The following is a 25,098-nucleotide window of genomic DNA, read 5'->3' as shown; positions in this document are numbered from 1 at the left end:
AAATCAATGATAAAAAGGCAGACAACCCAAAATATGGGCAAAAGATTTAAACAGGCACTTCACAAAAAATTAAGCTTGAATGTTTAATAGTACATATGAATAAATACTCAGCCTCAGGAAGCAGAAAAATGAACATTAAAACCACAGTGAGATATAACTACACATCTGTCGGAGTGGGAAAATCCTAACAATAACCCCAGATGCCCTGGCGTGGAGCAAATGAAACTCTCAGACACCCACTGGTTGGAGGGTAAAGAGCTGCAACCACCTTAGAAACTGTTTGACGTTATCTAGTAAAGCTGCAAACGCACCTAGCCCATGACTCAGCGCCGCCACTCTTACGTGAGTGTCCTAAGAAATAACGTGTGCTTTTGCGCACAGGGAGACTTGTGCAAGGATGTTCGCAGCAGCGTCGTTTGTGATTGTCTGGTCAAACAAGTCCATCAGCAGTAGAATAGATCCGTTGCGTGGTAGATAATCCTCCAGTGGAATATCTTGGGTGGACTGCATGAATTTCACTTACATAAAGTGAAAAAGGCTTAAGAATAAGTTCAGTATGATTCCATTTATAAAAGTTTCAGAAGCAGGCAAAATGAATCCGTTTTTTAAGGATGCATAAATACATGGTCAAGCTATAAAGAAAAGCAAGAGAATTAATATTATAAAAATAAGAATAGTGATTAACTTCCGTCAGAGTGGGATTGTGATAAGAACTTCTGATGTTCCAGAGTGTTCTGTATCTTAACCTAGGTGATGATTAAAGCAGGGTAGGCTTTACAACTCTTCATCAAACCGTATGTGTTTTATACCCTTTTATGTGCATGTTATATTTTATAGTACATTTTTAATATATCATGTACTATTAAAACATTATCCCACTACACAAACATTATCTAATTTTATCCTTACCGCGAGGTCCTGCCAAGCAAGTATTATCCCATTTTACAGGTAGGAAACCTGACGTTCAAGTGGCTGAGTATTTTATTTTTTCCAACAGTTGGGTAATTTGCCTAAGGCGTCCTAGTAAGCGATGGGGCTGCAGCTCACACCCAAGGTGTCTTGAGTCCCAGTCATTCTCTTTCCATGATGGTTCTCTGTAGCTTCTTCAATGTCATTGTAGTTTAAAACTTAAAATGCCCCATTCTCCAGTCCCTGCACCACGCAGTGTCACTCATCGGCACAGCCCGCGTCTTTTCCCACTCCCTTAGCAGCGCCTTCCTCCAAAGCCGGCAGTGGGCCTCTGCAGTCAATCTGCTTCCCATCACCCATCTACCTGGTTCATGCTAAACCCCATCCCTTCGATCTTTGATCCACAAAATCCCCTATTTTTTCTAAGAAACTGTATGTAACTATTGTCCCATACCTGATTAGAGAATGATAGTGCCCCTGTTAAGTCCCGCAGAGGGGACAGTCATGATGTTCCTTAAACATATTCTGACCCTAACTGTCCACATTGCTATATGGGAGCCTTGCCTGACTCCACCCTTACAGCCTTCTGTAGCAGACTCTGGCGGAGAGGCAAATGGTCCCTGAGGTAGCGCCTTTGCCTTGCCTAAGGGAGCTGGATCACCCAGGATTGAATGCCAGGGTCTGCTCCCACTCAGGACGAGGCACAGAGATTTTTAGCACCTGCCTGAATTTAGGCTGCCAGGTGGCGAGCATTTTGGCAACACCACTGTTCTCCCTTGCCTAGGAATGTACCAGGTGATAGCAGGTATCATCTCTCCTGTCAATGACAAGTACGGGAAGAAAGACCTCGTGGCTGCCCGGCACCGGGTGGCCATGGCCCGGCTGGCCCTGCAGACGTCCGACTGGATCCGGGTGGACCCCTGGGAGAGTGAGCAGGTGCAGTGGTTGGAGACGGTGAAGGTGCTGAGGTAACGATGGGCCTGCTCTGTGATGTCCGGGGCCACGGGATGCATCTGCAGAACCCATGGGGTGAAAGGTTGGGACAGAGTGGGGAGTGGGCTGTCAGCCAGGCCTTCTCAGCCAAAGTTTGAGATGTGTTACTCCTTATCAGGAGAGAGGCCAACAGACATATTCTCAGAGAGTTCCTGGGCAAGAAAACCACTGCCCCGCAGGAGGCACTTTGTGGAAACGCCCCATCTTGTTTTAGAGGACGGTAGCATCCGGGCTGCAGTGCCACCACTTAGCTGTGTGACTTTAGGCACTTGACTTCCCTGAGACACACTTCTCACTTGCAAAATGGGGACAATAAAACCTAGTAAGGATTTAAAAAGTGTAAATAACTTTTCTGACCCAGAACCACATAAGAATATTCACTAAGTGGGGCTTTTTTTTTTTGGTCTTCACTGAGTAGGTTGAAAACTGCGTCTACTTAATAAGCCATCTTTTCTAATGGTACAAATCCTGGGTTCTGTAAATCTAGACTTTTATGTAAAATTGAAAAAGAAAGACTATAAATCTAGAAATAGTTGCTCAGGAGTTTTTTTTTTTTCTTTTGGCATCGCTGTTAGCATTCAGCGAAAGTAATTTGCTGTTTAAAAGCCCCAGCAGGTCCTGCGTGTTAGGACAATGGGTCACTGACTTGTGTCCTGGAAGCTTTACTTGTGTCGGGGATTTTGCTAGAGAGGCAGGAAGTCCCCTGTCCTGGCTGTCAGAGGGGATCTTGAGGTGGCCTGGCTGTCACTATGACAGCCAGCTCTGCTGGAAGGGATTGCACACTGTGGGCTGTCGTTTATCTGTTTGGAAGCACTAGGATCGTCAGGGCATAGGAAGCACAAGGGAAAGGCTGAATAATTGGCAGGCCTGTTCATAATCTGTTTTGGTTTTCATTTTTTGCATCTTCAAATTCACTTGGGAGAAAAATGTTTACCTTTTTCGTAAAAGTAAACATTTAGGTACATATCCTGGTTCTTATTTACTTGGGAAAGAACCAGCTAGAAGCATTCAGCAGCTACTTCAGAACCTGTTGCCAAATTGAAAGGAGAGCAAATAGGAAATAATTGTTAGGACACAGGCTGGCTTTTTTTTAACATAAGGAATAAATTTTCACCTAGATCATCCTCTCAGAATAAGCAGTAGAGTCAGCTCTCATTTATCTAGGCTAACAGAGGGGAATGGAAACAAAACAACAGATAAGCCGACAAATCGTTTGGCTTTAACAGTAGTCAGGAACAAACTGACGCTTCCCGCCGCCTCCACCCTGTAAGAGGCAGCGGGGCCGAGGGCCCAGGTTTTGGGGTCCACATTAGTAGCTAAGTGACTTGCCGTAAGTGAGGTAGCCTCTCTGAGCCTCAATTCCTCACCTATAAAGTAGAAGTCACACCACCTGCTTCACTGGGGTGCTGTGTGAATTAAATGGGAAGGTGTAGGCAGAGCACCTGGTTTGTGGTAGGTGCTGATACTGTTCGCTCTCTTCCCTGCATCCCTAACCCCGGCCCATAACTTGTCCTCAAACAGAGAAGCCATTTCTGGAGAAATCGGAACTGAGCACAGCACTACATAGTACTGCTACTGCTTCTGCTGCAAAATGCAGGCGGGAGCTAAGATTTTACCGAACACAGTCTTTTCCTTTTTTTACTATACCCTTTTGTCCAGTGCTTTTCAGCCCTAGCTGCACATTGAATCACCTGGGGAGCTTGAGTCTTACCCCGGAGACCGGATGTCATTGGTCTGGGTGGGACGCAGGATTTTTAAGAGCTCCCGGGTGATTTTAATGTGTGGCCAGGATTGAAGCCACAGCCTCAGTCACCAAGTCTGTGAATCGTGCCTATGACTAGTACCAAGATCCATCCAAACGAGTGGTCTCAACTCTGTAGAAATCACCTCCAACTCCCCACCCCACCCCGCCCAGATTTTGATTTGTCTGGGGTGGCATCTAGGCATGGATATTTTTTAAAAGGTCCTCAGTGATTTATTTTGTGCAGCCAACATTGAGAATCCACTGATATAAATAGTCAACATCATTTTATCAGATAGCTGATTAAGATTTTTTTTTCAGTATCTGGAGTGAGCTTCATCTCCAGAGTCTATCTGTTGCATTAGAAAATTTGTTTGTGGGGTCAGCCCCGTGGCCAAGTGGTTAAGTTCGCACACTCTGCTGCAGCGGCCCAGGGTTTCACAGGTTCGGATCCTGGGCACGGACATGGCTCCGCTCATCAGACCATGCTGAGGCGGCGTCCTACATAGCACAACCAGAGGCACTCACAGCTAGGATATACAACTATGTACTGGAGGGCACTGGAGAGAAGAAGAAGAAGAAAAAAATAAGATTGGCAACAGATGTTAGCTCAGGGGCCAATCTTCAAAGAAAATAAAGAGTTTTGTTTGATTACAGTGTTTTTCTGAAACTACCCAAAGCATTTTTTAAGACTGAAAATCTAGTTAAAAGTGTAAAGTTAGGTGATTGTAAAAGCATGGTAGAAGACTACCCACCCTTTGCTCCACATAGTAGCTTCGTGATAGAGTCAACAGTGAATTTACTTCGTAGTGACGTTTGTCACTGTCGCCATGAAGTAAATTCACTGTGGGACTTATTGAGCATTCTTTTTCTCCTTATCAGGTTGCTGATTTTTACCCTAATTTTTTTTTTTTTTTAAATCTAGGCCAGCTTTCCTGCTTGTAGGGCATTTGATAACTTATTCCACTCACCTTTTCCCCATGTTGTGGGAAGAAGGCCTTGGTCACAATGCCACTTGATGTGGGCCATCACCATCGTCACCTCATGGATCCCTTTGCAAACTTGACCTTATGTTGTCCTCACTTTACAGATGAGGTAACTGAGGTTCAGAGAGGCTAAGATAATCACAGTCACACAACAGATTAGCAGGCGGTAGAGCCCTGATCTGTTCAACTCTGAAGCCATGCTTATGGCCGTCTTCAAAACCAGTGACCTACAGGTGGGAGCACAGTGTGGCTGACTTTGCTCCTGCCACAGTGACCCTCTGATGGGACATCCCTGGAGAACAGTGGGGTGACTGAGCACAGGGAACATGCTCTCGGGGTCAGTCCTCAGGCCCAGGGCTGGGCACACCAGGGTGCCAGTCAGGCAGGCAACAGGAGGAAGCAGTGGCCACTGTGCCACAAAGGCAGAGTGGAGGTCTGTGAGGAAGATGGCTTTGGCACTGAGAGTGATCATTTGCCACCAGAGTTCAGAGACCCAGCTAAAATTCAAAGTAAAGTCAACTTGAACTAGGAGCTCAAGGTAAGTAAAATAAAATGATGATCTCCACGTTTTCTTGATCCCCTACTATGTGTGCCAGGCTCTTTGAGGGATATAATACCTACTCAGCTCAGCAACTCTGAGGAGTAAGGGGCTTAGCCCCATTTTACAGATGAGGAATTGGAGGCTCAGAAAGGGTCAGTAACATCCTCAAAGGCCTACAGTTGGAAGGTGGAGGTGAGCCTCAAACCTCCTTCAGTCTGATGTGAGATTCTAGACTAACCCAGGAGTGACTCCTCAGAGATGGAGCTTCCCAAACCAAAGCAGTAAGACAATAATGAAACACAGACAGGGTCCACTGGGGCCCTGAAGACTCCGCTGAGTCTCTGAAATCACCAGGAAGGACCTCGGGCCAGAATTAAATGTGTTTATTCTCCCATCGTGCCTGAATTCAGCCGGCTTTAGGTCAGCAATTCCTCGGCACTAAGAATATGTAAGGATGACTCAAATGGGCTCCCTGTTCACAGCAAGGTGGGGAAGGTGGACTGAGAGTAATGATGGTAAGAATAGCGGGTGTTTATTGGGCCTTCTGTATATGGGCCAGTGCTAAGCTCTTCATTTAATCCTCGCAGCAGCTCTCTGGGATGGCAACAGATGAGAAAACTGGAGGCAGATTGCTCAAGGAGCCCACCAAGATTCCACAGCTAGCAGCTAGAACCAGAATTCCAACCAAGGCAGTCTAAGTCTAGGACTTAACCTTTCCGCTGCCCTTCTCCCCATAATAATCAGCCCTGAGCCACTTGCCCAGCATTTGAAGGTAGAAGCACTCTCTCCTTCGTGCTCTTGTGATACTCGGTGTATAAGGCATTAACTTTCATGACCAAGAAACAGGTCAGTGAGGCTGAGAGTGTTAGTGACTCATCCAAGGTCGAACAAGCAGGAGAACCTAAACTTGAACCCACCCACGGTGGCTGCAAAGCACCTGCTGTTTCCACCAGGCACTGGTCCCTCCCAAATACAGCTCTAGTCACTGCGTAATCCAGTAGGTGGAAGATGAAGATCAGATTGATACATGGCATAGTGATTACCATGTTTGATTAAAAAAAGAAGATGCAGGTACCTCTTGATTTGCAGAAGATAGATTGCTAAAAGAACCGCGCGTGCCAAATGGGTGTAAGTCTAATCATATTGGAAATGCTGACGTATAATGAGATCTGCTCGTGCTGCGCACTCTTCAGTGCACTTTGTGTGCATTACTCCTTGAATCTTCATAACCACCCACTGGAGGCAGGTGCTGTCACTCTTCCTCATTTTGCGGGTGCTGAACCATCCGCACAGAGACCTGAACCCACCGGCCCAGAGTCACACAGCTGCCCCGTGGGGGAGCTGGGATTCAGCCTATGCAGTCTGGCTCCAAGCCACACTCTTAGCCATGGCCCGGTTGAGTTCTCAGATGCTAGCTTATGATAGGAGCGAGCCTGTTTTTTGAGAGCCAGCTGTGGGCCGTGCCCTGAGCCAGTGCTTCCTGGGTAGCAACTCATTTACCTTCACAAAAGTCTAAAAAGTAGGTGTTCTTATCCCTGCTTTACAAGTGAAAATTTGTGTTTTGAACTCAGGTCTGTTTGATTCTAATAAACCATGTCCTTAATCCCTACTCAACCTTTTTTTAAGTGAGATATTGAAAGAAAATGTTGAAAGAGTGGAAATATGCTCTTCCCCGCTTTCTCCCTGGCTCGCAGGAGGCAGGGAGCTGTCTTCTTAGGGCGCACTGGGAGGACCCCAACACCTCTGCTTTCTGTCCTGGCACCTCGCCCAGGGCCCAGCACATGGTAAGCCCTCAACAAATATTTGTGGACTGAGCCACCTGAAATGGACCAAAGAAGGTTGAGACCGAAAATCTGAGCCCCCTGGGTGGCTTTGGGGGACGGTGGGCCGCATAGACACGCCCTGAGCGTATGTTTACCATGCAGGCATCACCACCGCGAACTGCTCAGATCTCTGCCCCAGAAGGAAGGCCTGGACCGAGGCAAGGCTCACCCCGCGGCCCCCACAGGTGGGTGCGACCTTGTCTGTCAGGGACTCAGGAGAGGACTGATGGCCCTCTGACACCCTCTGGGCACAGAGAAGGATTCTGAGGCCCACCTGGTTGGGGTGACACGTCCCAGGTTGAAAGGTCAAATTAAACAATCTGCCACCACTCCTTGCTAATGTGGGATCTTCTGCCTGGTAACTAGTGCTGACAACACGGGTTACAGTCAGGGCCACACAGGGATGAACCGGGGAGTGACGCTGGGGTTCTTTGCAAAGCCTTTGCCTTTTGAACACAAAGTGTGCCGTAATAACCCTAGTAAGAGACTCATCCTTGTAGCAGTGTTACGCAGTGGTTTACTCAGAAGAGGAAACCTATTTTTAAGGGAATTTAAAGTCGATTTGGATTATCCTTTCACTGTGTAACCCTGGATTTCTGCCCTGTTGTCAGCTCCTGGTGTTTGATGGAACCTTGTCAGCTTCAGTTTCAGTGTCTTCCTTCTCCAGTGGCGGCCCTGGTACTGGGGTTAAACGCCCCTCGTGCAAATCAACAGGAGCACCAGGAGATGGGAGGGCAGGATGTGACAGGAGCAGGGAGTCACTGGGCCCACTGGGCCGACATTCCATCAGAGCCATCTGCAGGGTTTCCCACGGGGGCTCCCCCAACTTGGGTTGGTGGGATGCTATTTGCAGATCAGAAGGGCTCGGGAATGTCATGGTTAAACAAACTTAAAATGGTTACTGCAGGACTTTTCAGAGCCTTTACTCCCTTCAAGTGCGTTGTGACTCTACAGGAAAGGGATATAGCCTGCAGCCATTATCACCTTTTAATCATGGGACTCTTCTGAATGCATGTAAGTATTCCTTAGAACTAGTGCTCCCCAGAACACAGAAATGCTCTGCTAAAAAGATTTGAAAATGCCGCCGAACCCTGAGTGAAACCCCAAATGCTGGTCTAAGGACCACTCACGGCAGAATCACCTGAGAGCCTTACTAAAAACACTAGTTCCCAAGGCGGCCCCAGACCTCCTGAGGGGGAATGGGCCCTTGGAATCGGTATGCTTAATAGGCAGTCTGCTTTACGGCCGATTTGGGGAACAGCACTAGCGTAGGACTCGGAGAAGGAAAGAGTTGTGGAGTCTCCTGTTGTCAGCTTACAGTGTTTGTGTTCCTCTGGCCTCTGCCTCTCCTCTGTTGCCTGCATGCGCTTCTCCCCACCGCCCCCCGGTCATGAGCACAGCGCAATGTTACCTCTCAGCCTTCTGCCTTCTTCCAGAATCATCTCTGGCTCAGCAGTCACTCTTAATAGGGTTCTAGAGACGCCTCCTGAGCGTCTCCCCAGGCCAGGCTCTGGGCTCAGGCTAGGAACAGAGACAGCCTCCCCCGGCCCCTGACCTGGGCTGGAGCCAAGCTATGAATGGTGGTGAGTCCAGACACGGATGAGGAAGGCTGCCTGGAGGAGGAGACACCTGCACTGAGACTCATAGGATCATAGGTTATCTGGGTTGGGGGCATTCCTGGGTAGAGGGGCAGCTGAGCAAGGCACAAAGTGTCTGTGCTGTTGGGGGATGCTGGAGCTCCAGTGAGAGGCGGGGGGCGCCAGTGAAGGCTCCAGCTTCCTGTGCTTCCCCTCTCTGCAGGGGCTTCCAGAATCCCTGTCTCTTCGCCTGGCCTGCCCCTCTCCCCCTTCCTTCTTGGCTCGCCTGTTGAGAACCTGTGTGTCCTGTGGGGCCTGGTTTGGAACCCCCCCTTCCCCATGAAACCAGCACCACTGCTTTCCCTGCAATGGGCTGTCCCCTCCCTCTGCCAGAACTCACCCCACATTCTTTGTGGGTTTGTTTCTAGGGGCTACTAGGCTCCTCTGCTTAGCCCTATAATGTGGGGAGTTTGTCCCTATCCCCTCTCTCTCTGTTCAGACCCTAAATCCTACTCACTTTGTTCTCTTCTAAAGTAACTGTTACAAAAGGAAGTTTATGTTGAATGAAAAGTGGGCTTTTCAGTTTACCAAAATATGTCGGGGCTTTAAAAATGTACATGCCCTTTGCTCAATATATTCCCCTCCATGAACCTGGGTGAGGAAATAATTAGAGATTGGGACAAAGATTTATGCAGAAAGATGTTTATCACAGCAATTTTTATAGGGGCAGGAAAAAAGAGCAACCTCAAGATTTAAATATAAGGGAAGGCGTAAGTAAATGATACTGTATACTTAGGACGAAGAATCTGTACAAAAGGCTTTCGTGATATGGAGAAACACTTATGAGGTAAGTGGGGAAAAATCAGGATACAATACTGTATATATAATCTCAAGTATATGAAAATATGTAAATGTACTTTCACATCTATTTGCATGTCTAAATCGATAGAAAAGACTAAGAAGTATACCAAAATATTGCCAGTTTTCGTAGAAAGCAGAATTGTTGTTGTTTTCTACTTTAAATATGTGTTTTCCATACATTCCACAATAGACACAGATTTCATGTTTGTAATCAGAAAAAAAAACAGAGCGATTAAAAAAAGAAAGTTTTTCCCAGCGTAAGTTTGGCTTTGGCTGAGACAATGTGTGCGTTGGTAGTGACCCATTTCTGAAGGAGCCGTGAGCCGAGCTGAGCTTCGTACTTTGCTACTTTGCTGCGTGCTGTTCTGCTCTGGGATTGCAGGTTCCACATGGCCCAGCACTTCCCGGCTGCTGGAGCCTGCCATCCCTCCCTCCTTTGATTTGCAGGCCTCCTTGACTCACCTGGAGTCACGCTGTCACTGCGTCTGGGCTGCTCACGTGTTACACTTTGGGATGACGTCTCCATCCTGTAACAGCCCAGCTGTGTCTTGTCTTTTGTGAAGGTGATCCCTGCCCTCAGCTGATGGGGCTGAGCACAGCTCAGCAACCTCTGGAAGATCCCCTTTCCGTACAACCGGAGCAGGACTTCATCTGACTCCATTTTACACTGACTGTTATGGGGCAGCCTTGTCTGGTTAATTTGGGTGCTGCCCTTCAGATGCCAATACCTGGCTTCATCTCTGGGGTCCTCCTGTTTAGACCCAGCAGTCCCACACTCCTGTGTGTGTCTGTGTCGCCTGTGTGGCTGTGTTCACACCCTGCTCTGGGTAGGAAATTCGCATTGCATTCGCTCCATCACTCAACTTCCATAGCTTCCAGACGAGGTTTTATTATCCCCATTTCACAGCTGGGGAAACAAGCCCGTTGGCTATAACCTTCCTGGGTCCCAGCAGATCTGGAACTCAGACCCAGGCTGACTGACCTCAGGGTTGGTGCTCTTTGATGTCAAAGAGTTGGAGCAACTGGACATTCAAAGAAAAAGGTCCTGGTGGCACTTGCCTCACATTCTGTGTAAATCTCAGCTTCATCTGCTTTTCAAAGCCTGTGGCTATTCAAAGGCAGCACGTTGCCCACAAAATGCCTATGCCATCCTATTTATATCACTGTAAGACGAATCAAATTGGCAGCCCTTATTCAACACCTCAGACTATGGACTTTGGACTTGGACGGTCAGAGTCCCTGGATGTGAAGATTTTGTAGCCATGACGTGACTGGATTTGAAAGTGTATGGCGTGCCTCTCTGAGGCCTGATGACAAGACTGCCCACAGCTGGGGTCTGAGGCACCAGCCCCACAGACATGCCTTTGACTTAAGGGACGAGGGGAGATGTGGGCACTGTCCTCTGTAGGCAGGGGCTCAGAGTGAATTGTATTCCTTACCATCATTGTTAATGAATCAAACAGTATCAAATATCAAAGATGATATGTGGAAATCGTCCCCACAAAAATCCACTGGGAGAAGAAGGGAGTATCTTCTCTGTTCTCTGACCTGTGGGAACAGGGGCGTGTGCCCCAGGCCTCAGGAGACCCTGGAATTAAATGCACATCATTTAACCTCCCCCATAGGAAGACCACATAAGAATCACCTAATTTTTTGAAAGGTCAAACGCTGGTCTCTTGCTATATTACAATGGTTGAATAATAAGAAATTAGAATAAAACGTCATAGATGCAGAAGAATTCAAATCCACGTGTATGTTGTAAGCAATGGGACTAGTTCAAATTAGCAGAAAGTGTGAGTTATTGAATAATTTTTAAATGCAGTTTTATTGACTTTAAAAGGCCAGGCACTTAGGAGGTACTCTGTAAGTGTCAAATGGATGTGTCAATGGGGATTGGTGGATAAGTAGGTGGGTAGGTGGATGGATGGATGAATGAATGATAGTTAACGCATATCACACTTACTGTTCTGAGCACTATGCTAACTGCTTTACATTTATAAACTCGTTCAATCCTAAAATAATCCAGTGAGGTAAGTACTGTTAATATCCTCATTTTAAAGTTGAGGTCACCCAGCTGTTGAATGGCAGAGCCTGGACTGGAATCTAAGGTGTCTGGCTCCAGAGTCCTAGTTCTTAGCCATGGAGAATTCATGCATCCACGCATTAATCACTGTCTGAGTATCATGTCATCATGCCAATATTATGCTCCCAGAGTGTTTGAAAACTGTGTGTCTATAATTAACATCTGCTGCTTTAAAATGACTAAAATGGTGCTCACCATTTCATGGATGGGTAAACTGAGGCCCAGAGAAGGAAGGATCATGCTTCCAGCCCCATAGCCAACTGTGCCCAGCTGAGGCCGGAACTCAGACCTCTCTGTGACACCTCCAATTTGTTGCTCTCCAGTCCACAGCTAGTCTAGCTGTCCTTTGTAAACTCATCTCTCTGGTCTATGTCCTGATTCCTTCAAAGGTTTCACAGTAGAGGAGCCTAAACTGCCCACTTACATCAGACTTTTCCCCAGCAGGGGGGACCCCTGAAGCCCCTCCCAGCTGAGGTTTCATGGTGACCAAGAGATGCCAGCGCTCTAGGAGCCCAGCCTTTGCTGTTTACTGAAGCTACAGTCAGCTTCCAGGAGGACCAGAGATCCTGCTGTGCACTTCTAGCCTGGACTTCAGTTTTCACATCCAGCTTTGCCCATTCAAAAGGGACAGGAGCATGAACGGGCCAGGAAAATCCAGGAAGGGCTTCCCAGTTCTGATGCATGTACAGCTCCCGCCAGCAGGAGGCAGCAGAGCCTCGCAGTTACAAATGCCACCCCCCCCCACCGCCCACCGCCCCACCCCCCACCCCCCAGGCTGGCTGGCAGGTCCGAATCTGACTCCTCTGCCTACAAGTCACTTGCCTCTCTGTGCCTCAGTTTCCCCCTACACAAAACGGGCACGACAACAGCAGCTACCTCATGAAGCTGTTCTGAGGATCAAATGAGATGACACACATAAAGCGCTTAGTCACAGTGCTCATCGTGAGCCCCAGTAAATGTTAGGTATTCTTTCATCATCACGATCATTGTTCTGTTAGAACAAATACCAAAGGATTATCCACATTGATCAGTTTTTCTGGAGCTTTGTTTTATTGAAAACAGATGAAAAGGTCAGCAGCTGGGGTCTTGGAGACCTTTTGGTTATCCAAAGGTCCTTTATAATTAAGCTTTATGATGAGATTTTACTTACAGAAGGACTAGGTGTCCAGGATGAGATAGATTTCGAGAAGGGCAGTCACTTGCCCTTATTGGTCCCAGGGCATGACCTTACCTTCCATCAGAACATGGGGTTCAGGGTCCAGCACAGCTGCCTTTGGACCACTGTGCTGTGGGATCCAGCAACCACAGACAGACCTGTGAAATAACACTGGGGGAAAAAAACTGTCTTGTATTACTTGGCGCTTTGCCAATATTAAACGAAGATTTATTGATTAGATTATTACTTGTAACTGTATGTCTCTGAAGTAAATTCAAGTTCATTTACATGCTCTTTCTTTCTAAGTCACGAACACAGAGACACTGAGTTCCCAATACATTCCAAGAACAGCATTTTGTGTAATTTTCAAACAGAAGATGATGTTATCTTTACTGGCCATGACCCTTCTGTAACTTTGCTGGGATCCGCCCTTGTTTTTCCAGCTGTGCCTGAGCTAAAGCTCCTCTGCGGGGCAGATGTCCTTAAGACCTTCCAGACCCCCAACCTCTGGAAGGATGCACACATCCAGGAAATAGTGGAGAAATTTGGCTTGGTGTGCGTGGGCCGGGCAGGTCATGACGCAGAGCGCTACATCTTGGGCCTGCCCATCCTGCAAAAGTACCAGCACAACATTCACCTGGCCAGGGAGCCCGTGCAGAACGAGATCAGTGCCACGTACATCAGGCGGGCCTTGAGCCAAGGGCAGAGCGTGAAGTACCTGCTCCCCGATGCCGTCATCGCCTACATCAAGGACCACAACCTCTATACCAAGGACAGTTCCTGGAAAGACAATAACACCTAGAGGAATGAGGGAAAGGCCAGGGGCGAGGGCCAGCCCCTCCTCCACGAGCTCCTCCTGAGGAGAGGGCCGTTGAGGGCTTTGTCTTCCTTTTTTTGCTTTTCCATTTTTCATTTGTTCTATTTCGACAATGATTTTACTTCTGAGGCGTCTTCTGTCCCAGGAAGAGACTCCTTCTTTTGGGAGGAGCACGTATGTACATCACGAGGATGGACAGAGAAGTTAACCGGTGCGGCAGGTCATCAGGATCAGGCAGGAGCTCTCAGAACCTCTGGATGCAGAAGCCTTATTTCATAAATTGTTGCAAGCGGTTCTGCGCATGGCAGGGGCCCCTGAGGGTCCGATCAGAATTGCCCACTGTGCGATTTTTAACTAGGACCAGGTGCAGCCTGTGGGGCTTGATGGGAGCAACTTGACAGCGTGCTAATTACCAAACAGTGGGCTTTGTCAACGCCTCGTTTCAAACAAAATAATACTGAGTCAAAAATGTGGAAGCAGCGCTTTGCCGATTTACATTGTCTTCCCTCATGAGCCACCGCCGCCTGCCTACTGGCCGTTGATAAAGTTTAAACTAAAGTCTTTCTAAGTAGTGATTCTCAAACAGTATTTTTGATACAGCAGATATTTTTAACACAGCTCCTCTATGAATGCCAGCGCTCCTGATTTCTAGGTCTCTAAAAAGGAACTGAGGTAAAACAGACGCCCTGACTGTTTTAGAGGATCTTTGTGAATGTTTTATGACTGCCTACCTGTTTGAATATTGGCAAAGGGATAAATAATAAATTGATATCAAAAAGTACTAATGAAAAGTTTCTCTTTCTTCTTCCTTTGTTATATTATTCATGTCTGCTGTACCTGCTGTTGCTCTTCTTTCTAGCTATTCCGTGAAATTTGCTCCTGTTCCAATCGAACTGGCATGAATTTAAAAGTTTATGTTCCCAGGTACTAGCAGTGGAGGAAGCAGTTGCTTTCCAGCACCATGCAAACGGGTCTCTAGTCTGAAGTGCTGGGTCGATGTCTCTGTTCAGGCGGGCCCTGAAGGATGAGGACGGGAGCTTCGCGTGTGTTCAGGGTTTATGATGCCACTGCCGATTAGGAAGAGGTTTTGATTGGCCTAATTCTGTTTGAGTTTGCTCTTTACACATGCTGACCGAGTGACTGAAAGCTTCAGAATGTTCTTCTCCACCCTTCCACCCTGGCGGGTCCTGGCTGCAGATGTAGTCGTGCAAAAACACAAGGGTCGGTCAGGAGGAATCTGACATCTCCCCACATAGATCCCAGGGCTCACGTGTGTGTCATGATGGAGAGCAGTGAAGCAAGAAATCCGCTTCCTGGTCCAGAGTAGTGGGACCTTCCTGTGGGGGGTCCCCCGACTTCTGTCCTCCTGCCCCACCTCCACCTCCCACCCCTCCACATCTGCCCCCCCCAGCAACCTCCACAGCTGCTGGCCATTCCCCACACTGAGCTCCTCCTTAAGAAGTCCCTAAAGGCCTGATAATTCAGAGGAATAGGAATCAAACAGCCTTATCCAAAAGCTGCCACAGCAAGCTGGGTGACTTTGACTAGCTCCCTTCTCCATGTGAGCCTCGGTTTCCCTATCTGTATAGTAGGGAGGTTTGATTAGACATCCTCTAAATTCTCTTCCAGCTCTGATTTTCTAAGACTCTGAGTGCCTCAGTCTGTCCACCCTTCTTTGGACCCAGTCCACTTCCGGCCAGACTGGAAGCTCCCCAAGGACAGGGGTCTTTGTTTGTTTGCTGATATATCCCAAGTGCCTAGAAATTTGGTACTGCAGGCGTGGTCCCAGGCCAGCAGGGTTTGCATCCCCTGGGAGTGGTTAGAAATGCAGATTCTCAGGCTCCTCTCCAGACCTGCTGACTCAGAATCTGTCTTTCAGTAACATTCCCAGGCCATTCAATGCACTGGCCTAGAACCGTGCCTGTTAGAATAAATATTCATTTATTTTTAATCAACCTAATGTATGAAATTACATCACATTTACTCTGGTGAATATCCTCCTTACCCTCTGAGCAGTGTTGCCACACTGTTCTGTGTGGAGTGTGGAGGCAAAGGAGGAAAAAAACCCAGAAACCCTGCAAACAGCTGTAGTGTCCAGAAAAAGCAATACAGAGGGGCCTGTGGGTTTGAGGCGGGCGTTCTCAACCTGGACAACATTGACGTCTGAGCCCCATCCTCCTTTGCTTAGGAGGCTGCCCTGTGCATTGTTGGGTGTTTAGCAGAGCGCCTGCCCTCCATCCATTAGATGCTAGTGGTAGTCCCGCACTGTAACAACAAAAATGCCCCCAGACATTCCCAAATGTCCCTGGGGCGCAAAATAATCACTGGTGTCGAGACCCCCGGTTTAAGGACATGGCTGTGGGGGGTTGTATATGAGAAGGGGTTCTCCATTTCCCAAAAGGGACAATCAAGAAGCAGCAGCTTTAGAATAGTCGCCTTTTCTAAGGACCAGTTTTGGGGGGGTCCCCTACCACTCATGAAGTCGTATTTATTCTGGGGAACACAGTGCTGTGGACAGTAGGAACTAGAAGCCACATCCTTCACTCAGAGGCACCCCCAACTTTGGTCTCCCTGTACTTTCCAGCACCCGTAGTGGCTTTCTCTCCCAAATTTTTACAGGTGGAGGCTCCCAACATACCCTCACCCTCAGTACTGTCACCCGGAGCCTGGCAGGTGGCGACTCCCAGTGCATGGAAGCTAGAAGTTTTATGATTATGGTTGTTACGACTCAAAATTCCGGGATTCATTAATTCGAGTCATATTTATTGAGGACTTCTGATGTGCCAGGCGCTAGACTAAACAGTAGGGGTACGATGTGAGCAAAACAGACACAGTCTCTCCCCTCAAGAAGCTTCCAATCCAGTGGGAGATGGAAGGAATCAGAGACTCACACAACTAACCGTATGATTACCAACTGTGGTGAGAGCTCTGATGGCAGATACACCATGTGCTCCGAGAGCCAGAGGCAGTAGGTTCGCCCAGAACTAATGAAGCTTAAGCTCTCGTCCCTCACCTGTGCAGGCCTTTCCAGCCCTCTGGAGGGGCCCTAATTATGTGGGTAGCTCATTTCATATTCATGGTTTTTATTCTTTTTCTGAAAAAGGCCCTTCAAAATTGTACAAAGTTTAGACCCCAAAAAACATCAGGGATTCACCCTGATAACAGAGTGTAGACAGACAGCAGGGAAGAGAGAATGGATTTGAGACCTGAAAGATGAATTCATAAGACGGGTATGGGTGGAGGCAACTGGGCTTTCAGGTAGCATAAACAGCATGTACAAAGGTCCTGAGACAGGAGAGGGCAAAATGAGCAGCATGATCAGCTAGATACATCATTACCTCCTTAAGAAGGGGTTTGTTTGTTTATTTTTATTTGTGTGTGTGAGGAAGATTAGCCCTGAGCTAACATCTGTTGCCAATCTCCATCTTTTTTTGCTTGAGGAAAATTGTCACTGAGCTGGTATCTGTGCCAATCTTCCTCTAATTTATGTGGGATGCCGCCACAGCATGGCCTGATGAGCGGTGCTAGGTCTGCGCCCAGGATCCGAACCTGCAAATCCCAGGCTGCTGAAGCAGAGCATGCGAACTTAACCACTACTCCACCAGGCCAGCCCAAGAAGGGGTTTGTTATACGTGCACGCAAGGTGTTCTCCGCATGCCACCTTCTCCCTGTCCAGCCTTTCCAGGGGCTCAGGGCACCAGGCCCAACTAGGTTTGGAGGAGATGCTTTCATTTCTCTGATTCATGGCTGCATCATGTGGCTCCCACCAGGCAAAACATCCCTTTCTGAGCCTTTATATTGTTCTCTTCTAAAATAAAACGGCACAACAGAACCTACTTTCTATACATATCTCTCAATTTCTCTACTCTCGCTTTGTCTCATTGATTCATGGAGCCTCCCTTTTTTGGTATCAGTAGAGAAAATCTCTATCACCGCTGTGCTCCTGATTTATGGCGTTGACGCTGACCTGCATGCCTGACTTCACATTCCTTCCCACTCCCTCGGGCCTTCTTTGCATCTAGTCTGCCGCAGTGTTTTGTTTATTTTGCAAGAACAGAAAAACAGTGGTTTGGGCTCCTGGGTAAATAGAATTTCCAGCCTTAAATCAAGGTTCTCCTGTGGTGGCATCTGCTGCCTGTGAGAGGAGCTCCGCATCCAGCCTGAGGACAGGAATTCTAGTTCATAATACTGTCTGGGTCACCTGGGACAGAGTGATGGGAACTCCCATTGTAAACCGACGGTGCTGCGGATGGGCAAGGTTTGGTGATTGGGTTAATACGTGAATATGGATTTCCTCATCATCCTTCTCATGCTTCCTGTGTAACCGCGTTCCTGCCTTCTGTTTTTGCAGCGGTCTCCATGCAGAGACTGTGTTCAGTTTCAGTCATGAAGTTATTTTCTTGGACCAAAACTCAGCATTACAGATACGCGCGTGTGTGACTACTAAACAATCTGTAATAATGCACCTGGGGGGCTGGCTCGGTGGTGTAGTGGTTAAGTTCACACGCTCCACTTCGGCTGCCCAGGATTCACAGGTTTGGATCCCCGGTGCAGACTTACCCACCACTCATCAAGCTATGCTGTGGTGGCATCCCACATACAAAATAGAGGAAGATTGGCACAGATGTTAGCTCAGGGCCAACCTTCCTCACCAAAAATAATAATAATAATAATACACCTGGGCACACACCTCAGAATATTTTAGAATTGTTAAAATAACCCCAAAGGGACTTGTTCATGGCACCATAGACTGTGAAAATTAGAAGGGACCCTCAAATTCATCTGGTCTTACCAAATTATCAAAACACGAGAATCCCACAAATTTACGTGTTTCGCTACTAAAAACAGTAATAGTATTATGTTCTGTGAACAAGTTTGAGGGGCCCTACCCTTCTTTATCCTGTTGGGAATCCATAATGAGTGTCTGCGTGCCCTGTCAGTCTTCCTTTCTACACATCCCTCAGCTGCTACCTCGTATCTCCATCCTTGCTCTCACCTCTCAATCCAGACCACCGTCATCTCTTACCTGGACCACTGTGATGGCCTCCCCAATCCACTCCTGGCCCCTGCAGTCCATTTCCCACATAGGAACCAGAGCAGTTGTATGTGTGTGTGTAAATCTGGTCATATTATTTTTCTGTCCTAACCCCTTCCAAGGGACACCATTAAGAAAATGGAAGACAAGCCACAGAGTTGGAGAACACATTTGCAAAACGTATATCTAATAAATGACTTGTGTCCAGAATATGTAAAGAACTCTAACAGTTCAAAAATAAGAAGACTAAAAACCCAATTAAAAATGATCCAAAGATTTGACTGGACATGGCAGCAGGCATGGTGTTGCTGTTGAGAAGGGCCTCCTCGTGAGGCTGGCCCTTGGCTGGCATCTGAGAAACTGACTTTTGGAATGTTGCCTACATTTCTAACTGATAAGTCTGTGTCGTCTGCCTGGGGCACTGAATCCTGCTGTACCAGCTTGCCTGGACTGTTAGTACAAGCAAAGTGATTCATAGTGAACACCTGCCTTCCTTCTAGGAGTTTGGGATTTCAGTAATCATGGCTGGTTGTGGAGGCAGAGTGCCTACATCACCAGCCCACAATAAAAACTCTGGAGTCTGAGTCTCAAGCAGGCTTCCCGGGCTGGAAACAATGCACACTGTTGCTGCATGTCGCTGCTGGAGGAGGAAGTGTGTTCCGCGCGGCCCCCACCCCAGGAGGGAGCATTTTAGAAGCCTTCGTCTGGGCTCCCCCAGACTGCACCTGGTGCATCTTTTCCCTCACTAGTCCAGCCATGTGTCCCTTCAGTGTAATGACCCACTGCCGTGAGTGCAACTGCATCTGAGTCCTGTGAGTCTTTCAAGCAAGTCACCAAGTGTGGAAGCCCGGAAACAAGACACTTCACCAAAGAAGAGATGTGGTGACAAGCACAGAAGACATGCTCGGCACCATTAGTCTTTAGAGAACCACGATGAGATGCTATTTCGCATCCACTGGAACAGTTAAACTCAATCCAGCAATTCCACTCCTGGGTATTCACCCAAAAGAGATGAAAACGTGTCCGCTCAGACATGTATGTGAATGTTTATAGCAGCATCATTCATTATAGCCAAAAATGGAGAAAATTCAGATGCCCCTCAATTGGTGAATGGATAAGCAAATGTATTCTATCCATGCAGTGGAATACTATTCAGCAATTAAAAGGAGGAACTAGAGATAGGTACTGCAGCAAAGTGGATGAATCTCAAAAACACGCCAAGTGAAAGAAGCCAGACATAGAAGACGACACGCTGTCTGATTCCATTTATGTGAAATTTCTAGAAAAGGCAAAACTATGGAGGCAGAAAGCAGACCAGTGATTGCCTGAGGATGGGAGTGGGGGTGGACTGCACATGGGCACAAGGGAACTTTTGGGGTGATAGATTGTTCTACAACTAGACAGCGGTGGTGGTTGCACAGCTGTACAAATTTACTAAAGCTCATCACACTATGCCCATAAAATGGGCAAATGTTGTGGTATTTAAATCATACCCCAATAAAAGTGTTTTAGAAAAACCTTCTGAGAGCCAGCGGTGATGGCCTAGTGGCTGAAGTTTGGCGCTCTCACCACTTTGGCAGCCTGGGTACGGTTCCCAGTTGCAGGACCACACCACCCGTCTGTCAGTTGCCATGTTGTGGCAGTGTCCCACATAGAAGAACTAGAAGGACTTACAGCTAGGGTGTACAACCATGCACTGGGGCTTTGAGAAAGGGGAAAAAAAAGAGGAAGATTGGCAACAGATGTTAGCTCAGGGCGAATCTTTCACTGCAAATAAAAAAAAATCCTTTCGAGCTTCTTTTGCTTGCCCGTGGAGTGAACACCTGACTTCTCCTGAGGTGGCCTGCCCACCCCCTGCAGCCTCCCACTCTGGCCTCGCCTTCTTCACCCTCTGCTCCAACCACACTGGCTTTTTCCAGTTTCTCAGACCCATCCTTTTTCTCTTCAGTGCTTTTGCATATGTGGTTCCCTCTGCCTGGCATGCTGTCTCCCGTCTCCCCTTCTTTGGGCTAATTTCCATGTCTTTTTCAGTTCTCCGCCCCAAGTCACTTCTTCCAGGAAGCCCTCTCCGAGTCCCCATCAAGTTGGATTTGCCCAGTGGACGCCTGGCTCCCCGCCCTTCTCTTTTGTAAGAGAGTCTCGTCACTCTTGAAATTACTGATTTGATGGTGACTCCAAGTTCCCCGAAAGCAACAGTTTATCTTGATCATTGCTCTTTTTCCACAGCACAGCTCCTGGCTCATGGTGGGTGCTCAATAAATATTTCATCAAATAATATCTGGGGGCCGGCCCTGTGGCTGAGTGGTTAAGTTCGCATGTTCAGCTTCGGCAGCCCAGGGTTTTGCCGGTTCGGATCCTGGGCACAGACAAGGCACCATTCATCAAGCCACGCTGAGGTGGCGTCCCACATAGCACAACCAGAAGGACCGACAACTAGAATATACAGCTATGTACTGGAGGGCTTTGGGGAGAAGAAGAAAAAAAATAAAGATTGGCAACAGATGTTAGCTCAGGTGCCAATCTTTAAAATAATAATAATAGTAATATCTGAAAAAGCATCTTAGTAGCTCTGAGAAGCCCATGGTAAACATATCTGCTTAACTTTGTATAAATCAGTGTTTTTGAAGCATGCTCGCACACCCAGTCCTTTTTACACGCATACACTTAATACTATGTGGAACATAGTACTTGAAGGAGCAGTTCAGGAAGTTCCTATCTAAAATTTTCTTCCCAGTTTTTTTCCTGCTACAAACAATGCTTCACTCAACACCCCCATACATAAGCCCTTACACACCTGTGTTTTTGTGGGATAGGTTCCCAGGAGTGGTCTTGCTGGGTCAAATGAGATGTGTACTTTTTATTCTAATCAATGTTACCAGATTGTAGACACTAGATTTTTTTTTTAAGTAAATTGAAACTTTATTTCAAAAAAAGCAGATTCATATAGAGCTGCTGAAATTCCCATTTCCTTATTCCTTGTAGGGACTCACCTTCATTGTCTTCTGTACATGCCGAAGCAATATCCATCCCTTTACTTCAGTAGATAATCTGCGCTGAAGAATCGCAGGAATCTCTCACCATCAAGAGACAGAAATCTGTAGGCGAACATTGTTCCTGGTGTTTGCTGGTGCCTTAATCAGGATTCTTTTTTCTTCTTGGTAAACAGGAGCTCCTCAGACTAGCCTAAATACGAGACATGGGGACACCAGTGTCGTAAGGATGTCGGGAATAGGAAAGACCCAAAGACAGGACATATATACGGGGATCAAAAGAAACAGGAAGGAAGGAAGAAATTGAAGTTTCCTCCCCCCCTTGTTCTCCCCCTCCTCCTCTTCCCCTCACTCTTTCTCCCCCCCCCCCGCCCCCGCACCACACCACCCCCAGACTGGCTTCTGTGCTCCTCAGCCGCTGCTCATCAGCTAGCAGCCATCACATCTGTGCCTATGCGACCTCCCACCTTAACCTCTTGTCTCAGTGGCGTCTTGGTGTCACAATTCCAGATTCCCAGAGACAGACTCACTGGCCCAGGGTGGACTTGTCCACCGGTCCATGTGGCAGTGATGTTTCTGTAAGGGTGGAGGGTGGGCAGGCAGGGAGGAAGTGAGGCACACTTCCAAGACTCAGGTAGGCGCCCACAAAATCACGGAGTAACCCCCACAGTTTGTGTGCACCCCCTCTTGCTCCTGTTTTGTTGGAGGTGGTGCAATAGGAAGAGATGCTGGTGGAAGAGAGAGGCCTCTGGAGGGAGAAGGGGAGGAATGGGCAGGATGGCACCTGGGTGTCAGTCATTCCATCTCTACTCGTCCCTACACTGTGGGCAGACGGAGCTGGGCCAATAGTGGGTTGGGCAGAAGCTAGAGGGAGCTCCCCCTTGTGCTTCAGTGAGTGTGGGTCTAGGGAGCTGGCTTCCATGCATAGGGGTGAGGGGAGACACAGAGTAAATGGACTGCAACTGGACTGGTGTCCAGTCACCTTCAGGCTAATTCTGCAGAGGAGCCAGGGTCTTCCTTCCCCAGAGGCTGCATCAAGCACAAGACATGGGTCCTTGAGCCAGGCATGGGGTCCCAATCCTCCGCAACAGCCCCAGAGCCTTGTCTCAACTCCCACAGCCTCTCTGGGAGCCCCAACTTGGTCAAAACTCAACTGGCTTCTGGGCAGAAGGATGGCAAGATTGTACAAATGGATGTTTGTGAGGTGTGGATTTCCCTTGGATCTCAAGATGTCACGTTGTCCGGAGACCATTCCTCACATCTTTCCCTCACCTCCCTCCCACCAAAGCTGGGGAGAACCTCTCTATGCTCCCCCAGCCCCTGCATGTCCCCCCATCACAGCCCCGCTCACCCTGCTGGCCCGTTTCCATGGCTGTCTCCCCAGCCTGACTGTGCACCCCGTGAGGACAGGGGCTGTGTTGGAATTGACTCAGCACCCCGTGGAGTGGACATCCGGGTGGTCTGGTCAAGGCTGGCATCCACTCCCTCTTCCTAACAGCACCCAAGTTCCTTCTAAGGACTTCTCTTCCTCACTGGATTCAGTCTGGTAGGGCATACCCAGATGTTCACTCCCCCCCCCCCCCAATTTAAATCTAAAACACAGCGACAACTAAAAGTGGCTGGAGTTTCTCCTGGTGGCCATGTCCTAACCAGTTGTTTTTCTATTTCCCTCCCCAAAATTCTGTGAGCCCTTGGTAATCCTTCCAGTAAACTTCCTTGTTTTCTTAAGTTCTCCAGAATTTGTTTCTTTGCTTGCAACGGAGAGAGGGGTAGGGAGAGGGACAGAGACGGGGGGTGGGAGGGGGAGAGAGGTGGAGAGGAAGAGAGGAGGAGATGGAGGAAGAGGAGAGAGAGAGGAAGGAGAAAGAAGGAAGGAAGACTAACTCAAACCCTCAGTGAGTGAATGAGTGGACAAGACCACGGTCCAGCTGGAAAGCCTGTCGTGGGGAAGGCAGTGGTGGACAATGGTGATGGTGTCCATGATGAGCAATATTGTTTTCCTGGAATAACCAGGCCAAGCCCAAACATTCACATCTGTGTTAACATTGAGGCAGAATGTGGAAATTATTTTAGAAAATTCTTAGCTCTCCCAAATGTCACCAGGCTCATGCTGTCCTCCCCCATTATAGTAATGACTAACAGACAGCTATGAGCTCCTGCTGATAGAGGAAGGAAAGTCGAGGCCCCACCGTCAGATTGCTCCCAGACTTTTAGGAGAGCCCCTGCATCCAGTGTACACCCAGCAATTCTCTAGTGCCAGGCTCAGGGTGCAGGGAAGGGGGCAGGACCACCAAGCAGTAAAGATGCCAGGGGTCAGGCCTTCAAAATGCAGGGAGCATAAGAATTGCCTGGAGAGCTTGGTAAAGGTGCCATTTTCTGGGCTCACCCAGACTGTGATTCAGGAAGTTGGAGTGGGTCAAGGAATCTGGGTTTTAACAAAGCCCCAGGACTCTGAGACAAGCAGTCTTTTTTTGGGAGACACTATCTGAGAGTCAGGAGAAGAAAGAAGAAATGCGGATGATGTGTCCTGAGGCGGCCAGCAGCTTGCTGAACCTCGTAGGGCTTTTAGAGGATGGAGTGCACTGTCCTTCACTCCTGCCCCAGGGATAATTCCTCCTAGAATATCTGCATATTGGGCTGCTGTCACTCTGGTGTCAAAAACATTCAGCATCCTCCCATCACCTCAAGGAAAAAGGCTCTTCTTCTCAGTCAGCATTTGAGCTTCCAAGTCCAGTCACTCCCTTTCACTCCTGTCTGTTCTCTGATTGCTCATCCACGAACCCTCTCCTCTGGATGGCTTGAGATCTTTTCCAACCCACAACTTTTGCGAGAGCCATTTCTCTAACCTGGAATGCCCTTCCCTCTCCTCTAAGCCTCCCTGAATACCACGTATTCCTTGGGATCCTCTCGAGCTCCAAGCCTTCCAGAAAGCCCTCCCCCCTCACTCTGGTCCACAGGGACCTCCCCTTCTCTGAGCTCCCGGCTCATGTTGGTGTCACTTTGTATTGGAGACTGAGGCTGGCAAGGGGCTTCTCTGTCCCTCTGAAGCAGAGAAAGGTCAGAAAGTCAATGAAGAGAAATCCATTCAACTGTCTAACCTGGAAAGACTGGAATGGCCTGTGGGTGGTGGGGGTGGGCACATTTCCAGACCAATTCTCAGTTGGACTCTCGAGGTCTCCAGCCCACTGCGTGGGTTCTCAGTGGTACACTGGGCATCTCAGCCCATCCCTTAGTCCAAAGTTGACGAACTGCATTCCTGTTTCATCACCCCTTTCCTCTCCAAAACTACTTTCTTGCTCCTGGCTTCTCTCTGCTGCAAGCTGCATTGTGCCCACTGGCCCTCAGATCCACTGTGGTTGCCCAATCATCCAGAGGTCCAAAAAAAATGGTTCCCTTAGTTCCTTAGCTGGACCCAGACTGACAGAAAGAACTAACTGAAAGGTGGGAATTCAACAAAGATGGAAACCTACCCCATGTCTCCAGGGAAGCGACCCAAAGAAATGACTCCAGAGAGCAGCAATAACAGAAAAGGGCGCAGGCTTCAGGGTCACACAGAACTGGGTTAGAATCACAGTTTTTTGACTTA

At 48.1% G+C, this 25,098-nt stretch overlaps 1 protein-coding gene across 6 annotated transcripts in view; it reads left to right on the top strand.

Annotated features, from left to right (window-relative positions):
- Positions 1-23,247, top strand: part of NMNAT3 (nicotinamide nucleotide adenylyltransferase 3) — a 124,614-nt gene extending 101,367 nt beyond the window's left edge. The window contains exons 3-7 of one of the 6 annotated variants that reach the window (XR_011496604.1): positions 1,694-1,877; positions 7,096-7,178; positions 7,901-8,007; positions 9,295-9,417; positions 13,114-14,268. Coding sequence is in view for 5 of the 6 variants with exons in the window: in XM_070493421.1 (XP_070349522.1) it covers positions 1,694-1,877; positions 7,096-7,178; positions 13,114-13,472 (626 nt within the window). In the remaining variant the exon portion in view is untranslated. Of the gene's footprint in view, positions 1-1,693; positions 1,878-7,095; positions 7,179-7,900; positions 8,008-9,294; positions 9,418-13,113; positions 14,269-20,553; positions 20,651-21,504 lie in introns of those variants that run through there. The other 5 variants (XM_070493425.1, XM_070493423.1, XM_070493424.1 and 2 more) reach the window with 5 other exon arrangements.
- Positions 23,248-25,098: the final 1,851 nt, after the last annotated feature.

Source organism: Equus asinus, chromosome 21 (assembly GCF_041296235.1).
Source record: "Equus asinus isolate D_3611 breed Donkey chromosome 21, EquAss-T2T_v2, whole genome shotgun sequence".
Classification (NCBI taxonomy): Eukaryota; Metazoa; Chordata; class Mammalia; order Perissodactyla; family Equidae; genus Equus; species Equus asinus.
Note: the sequence above shows the minus strand (reverse complement) of the source record. Positions and strands in the feature narration are given on the sequence as shown.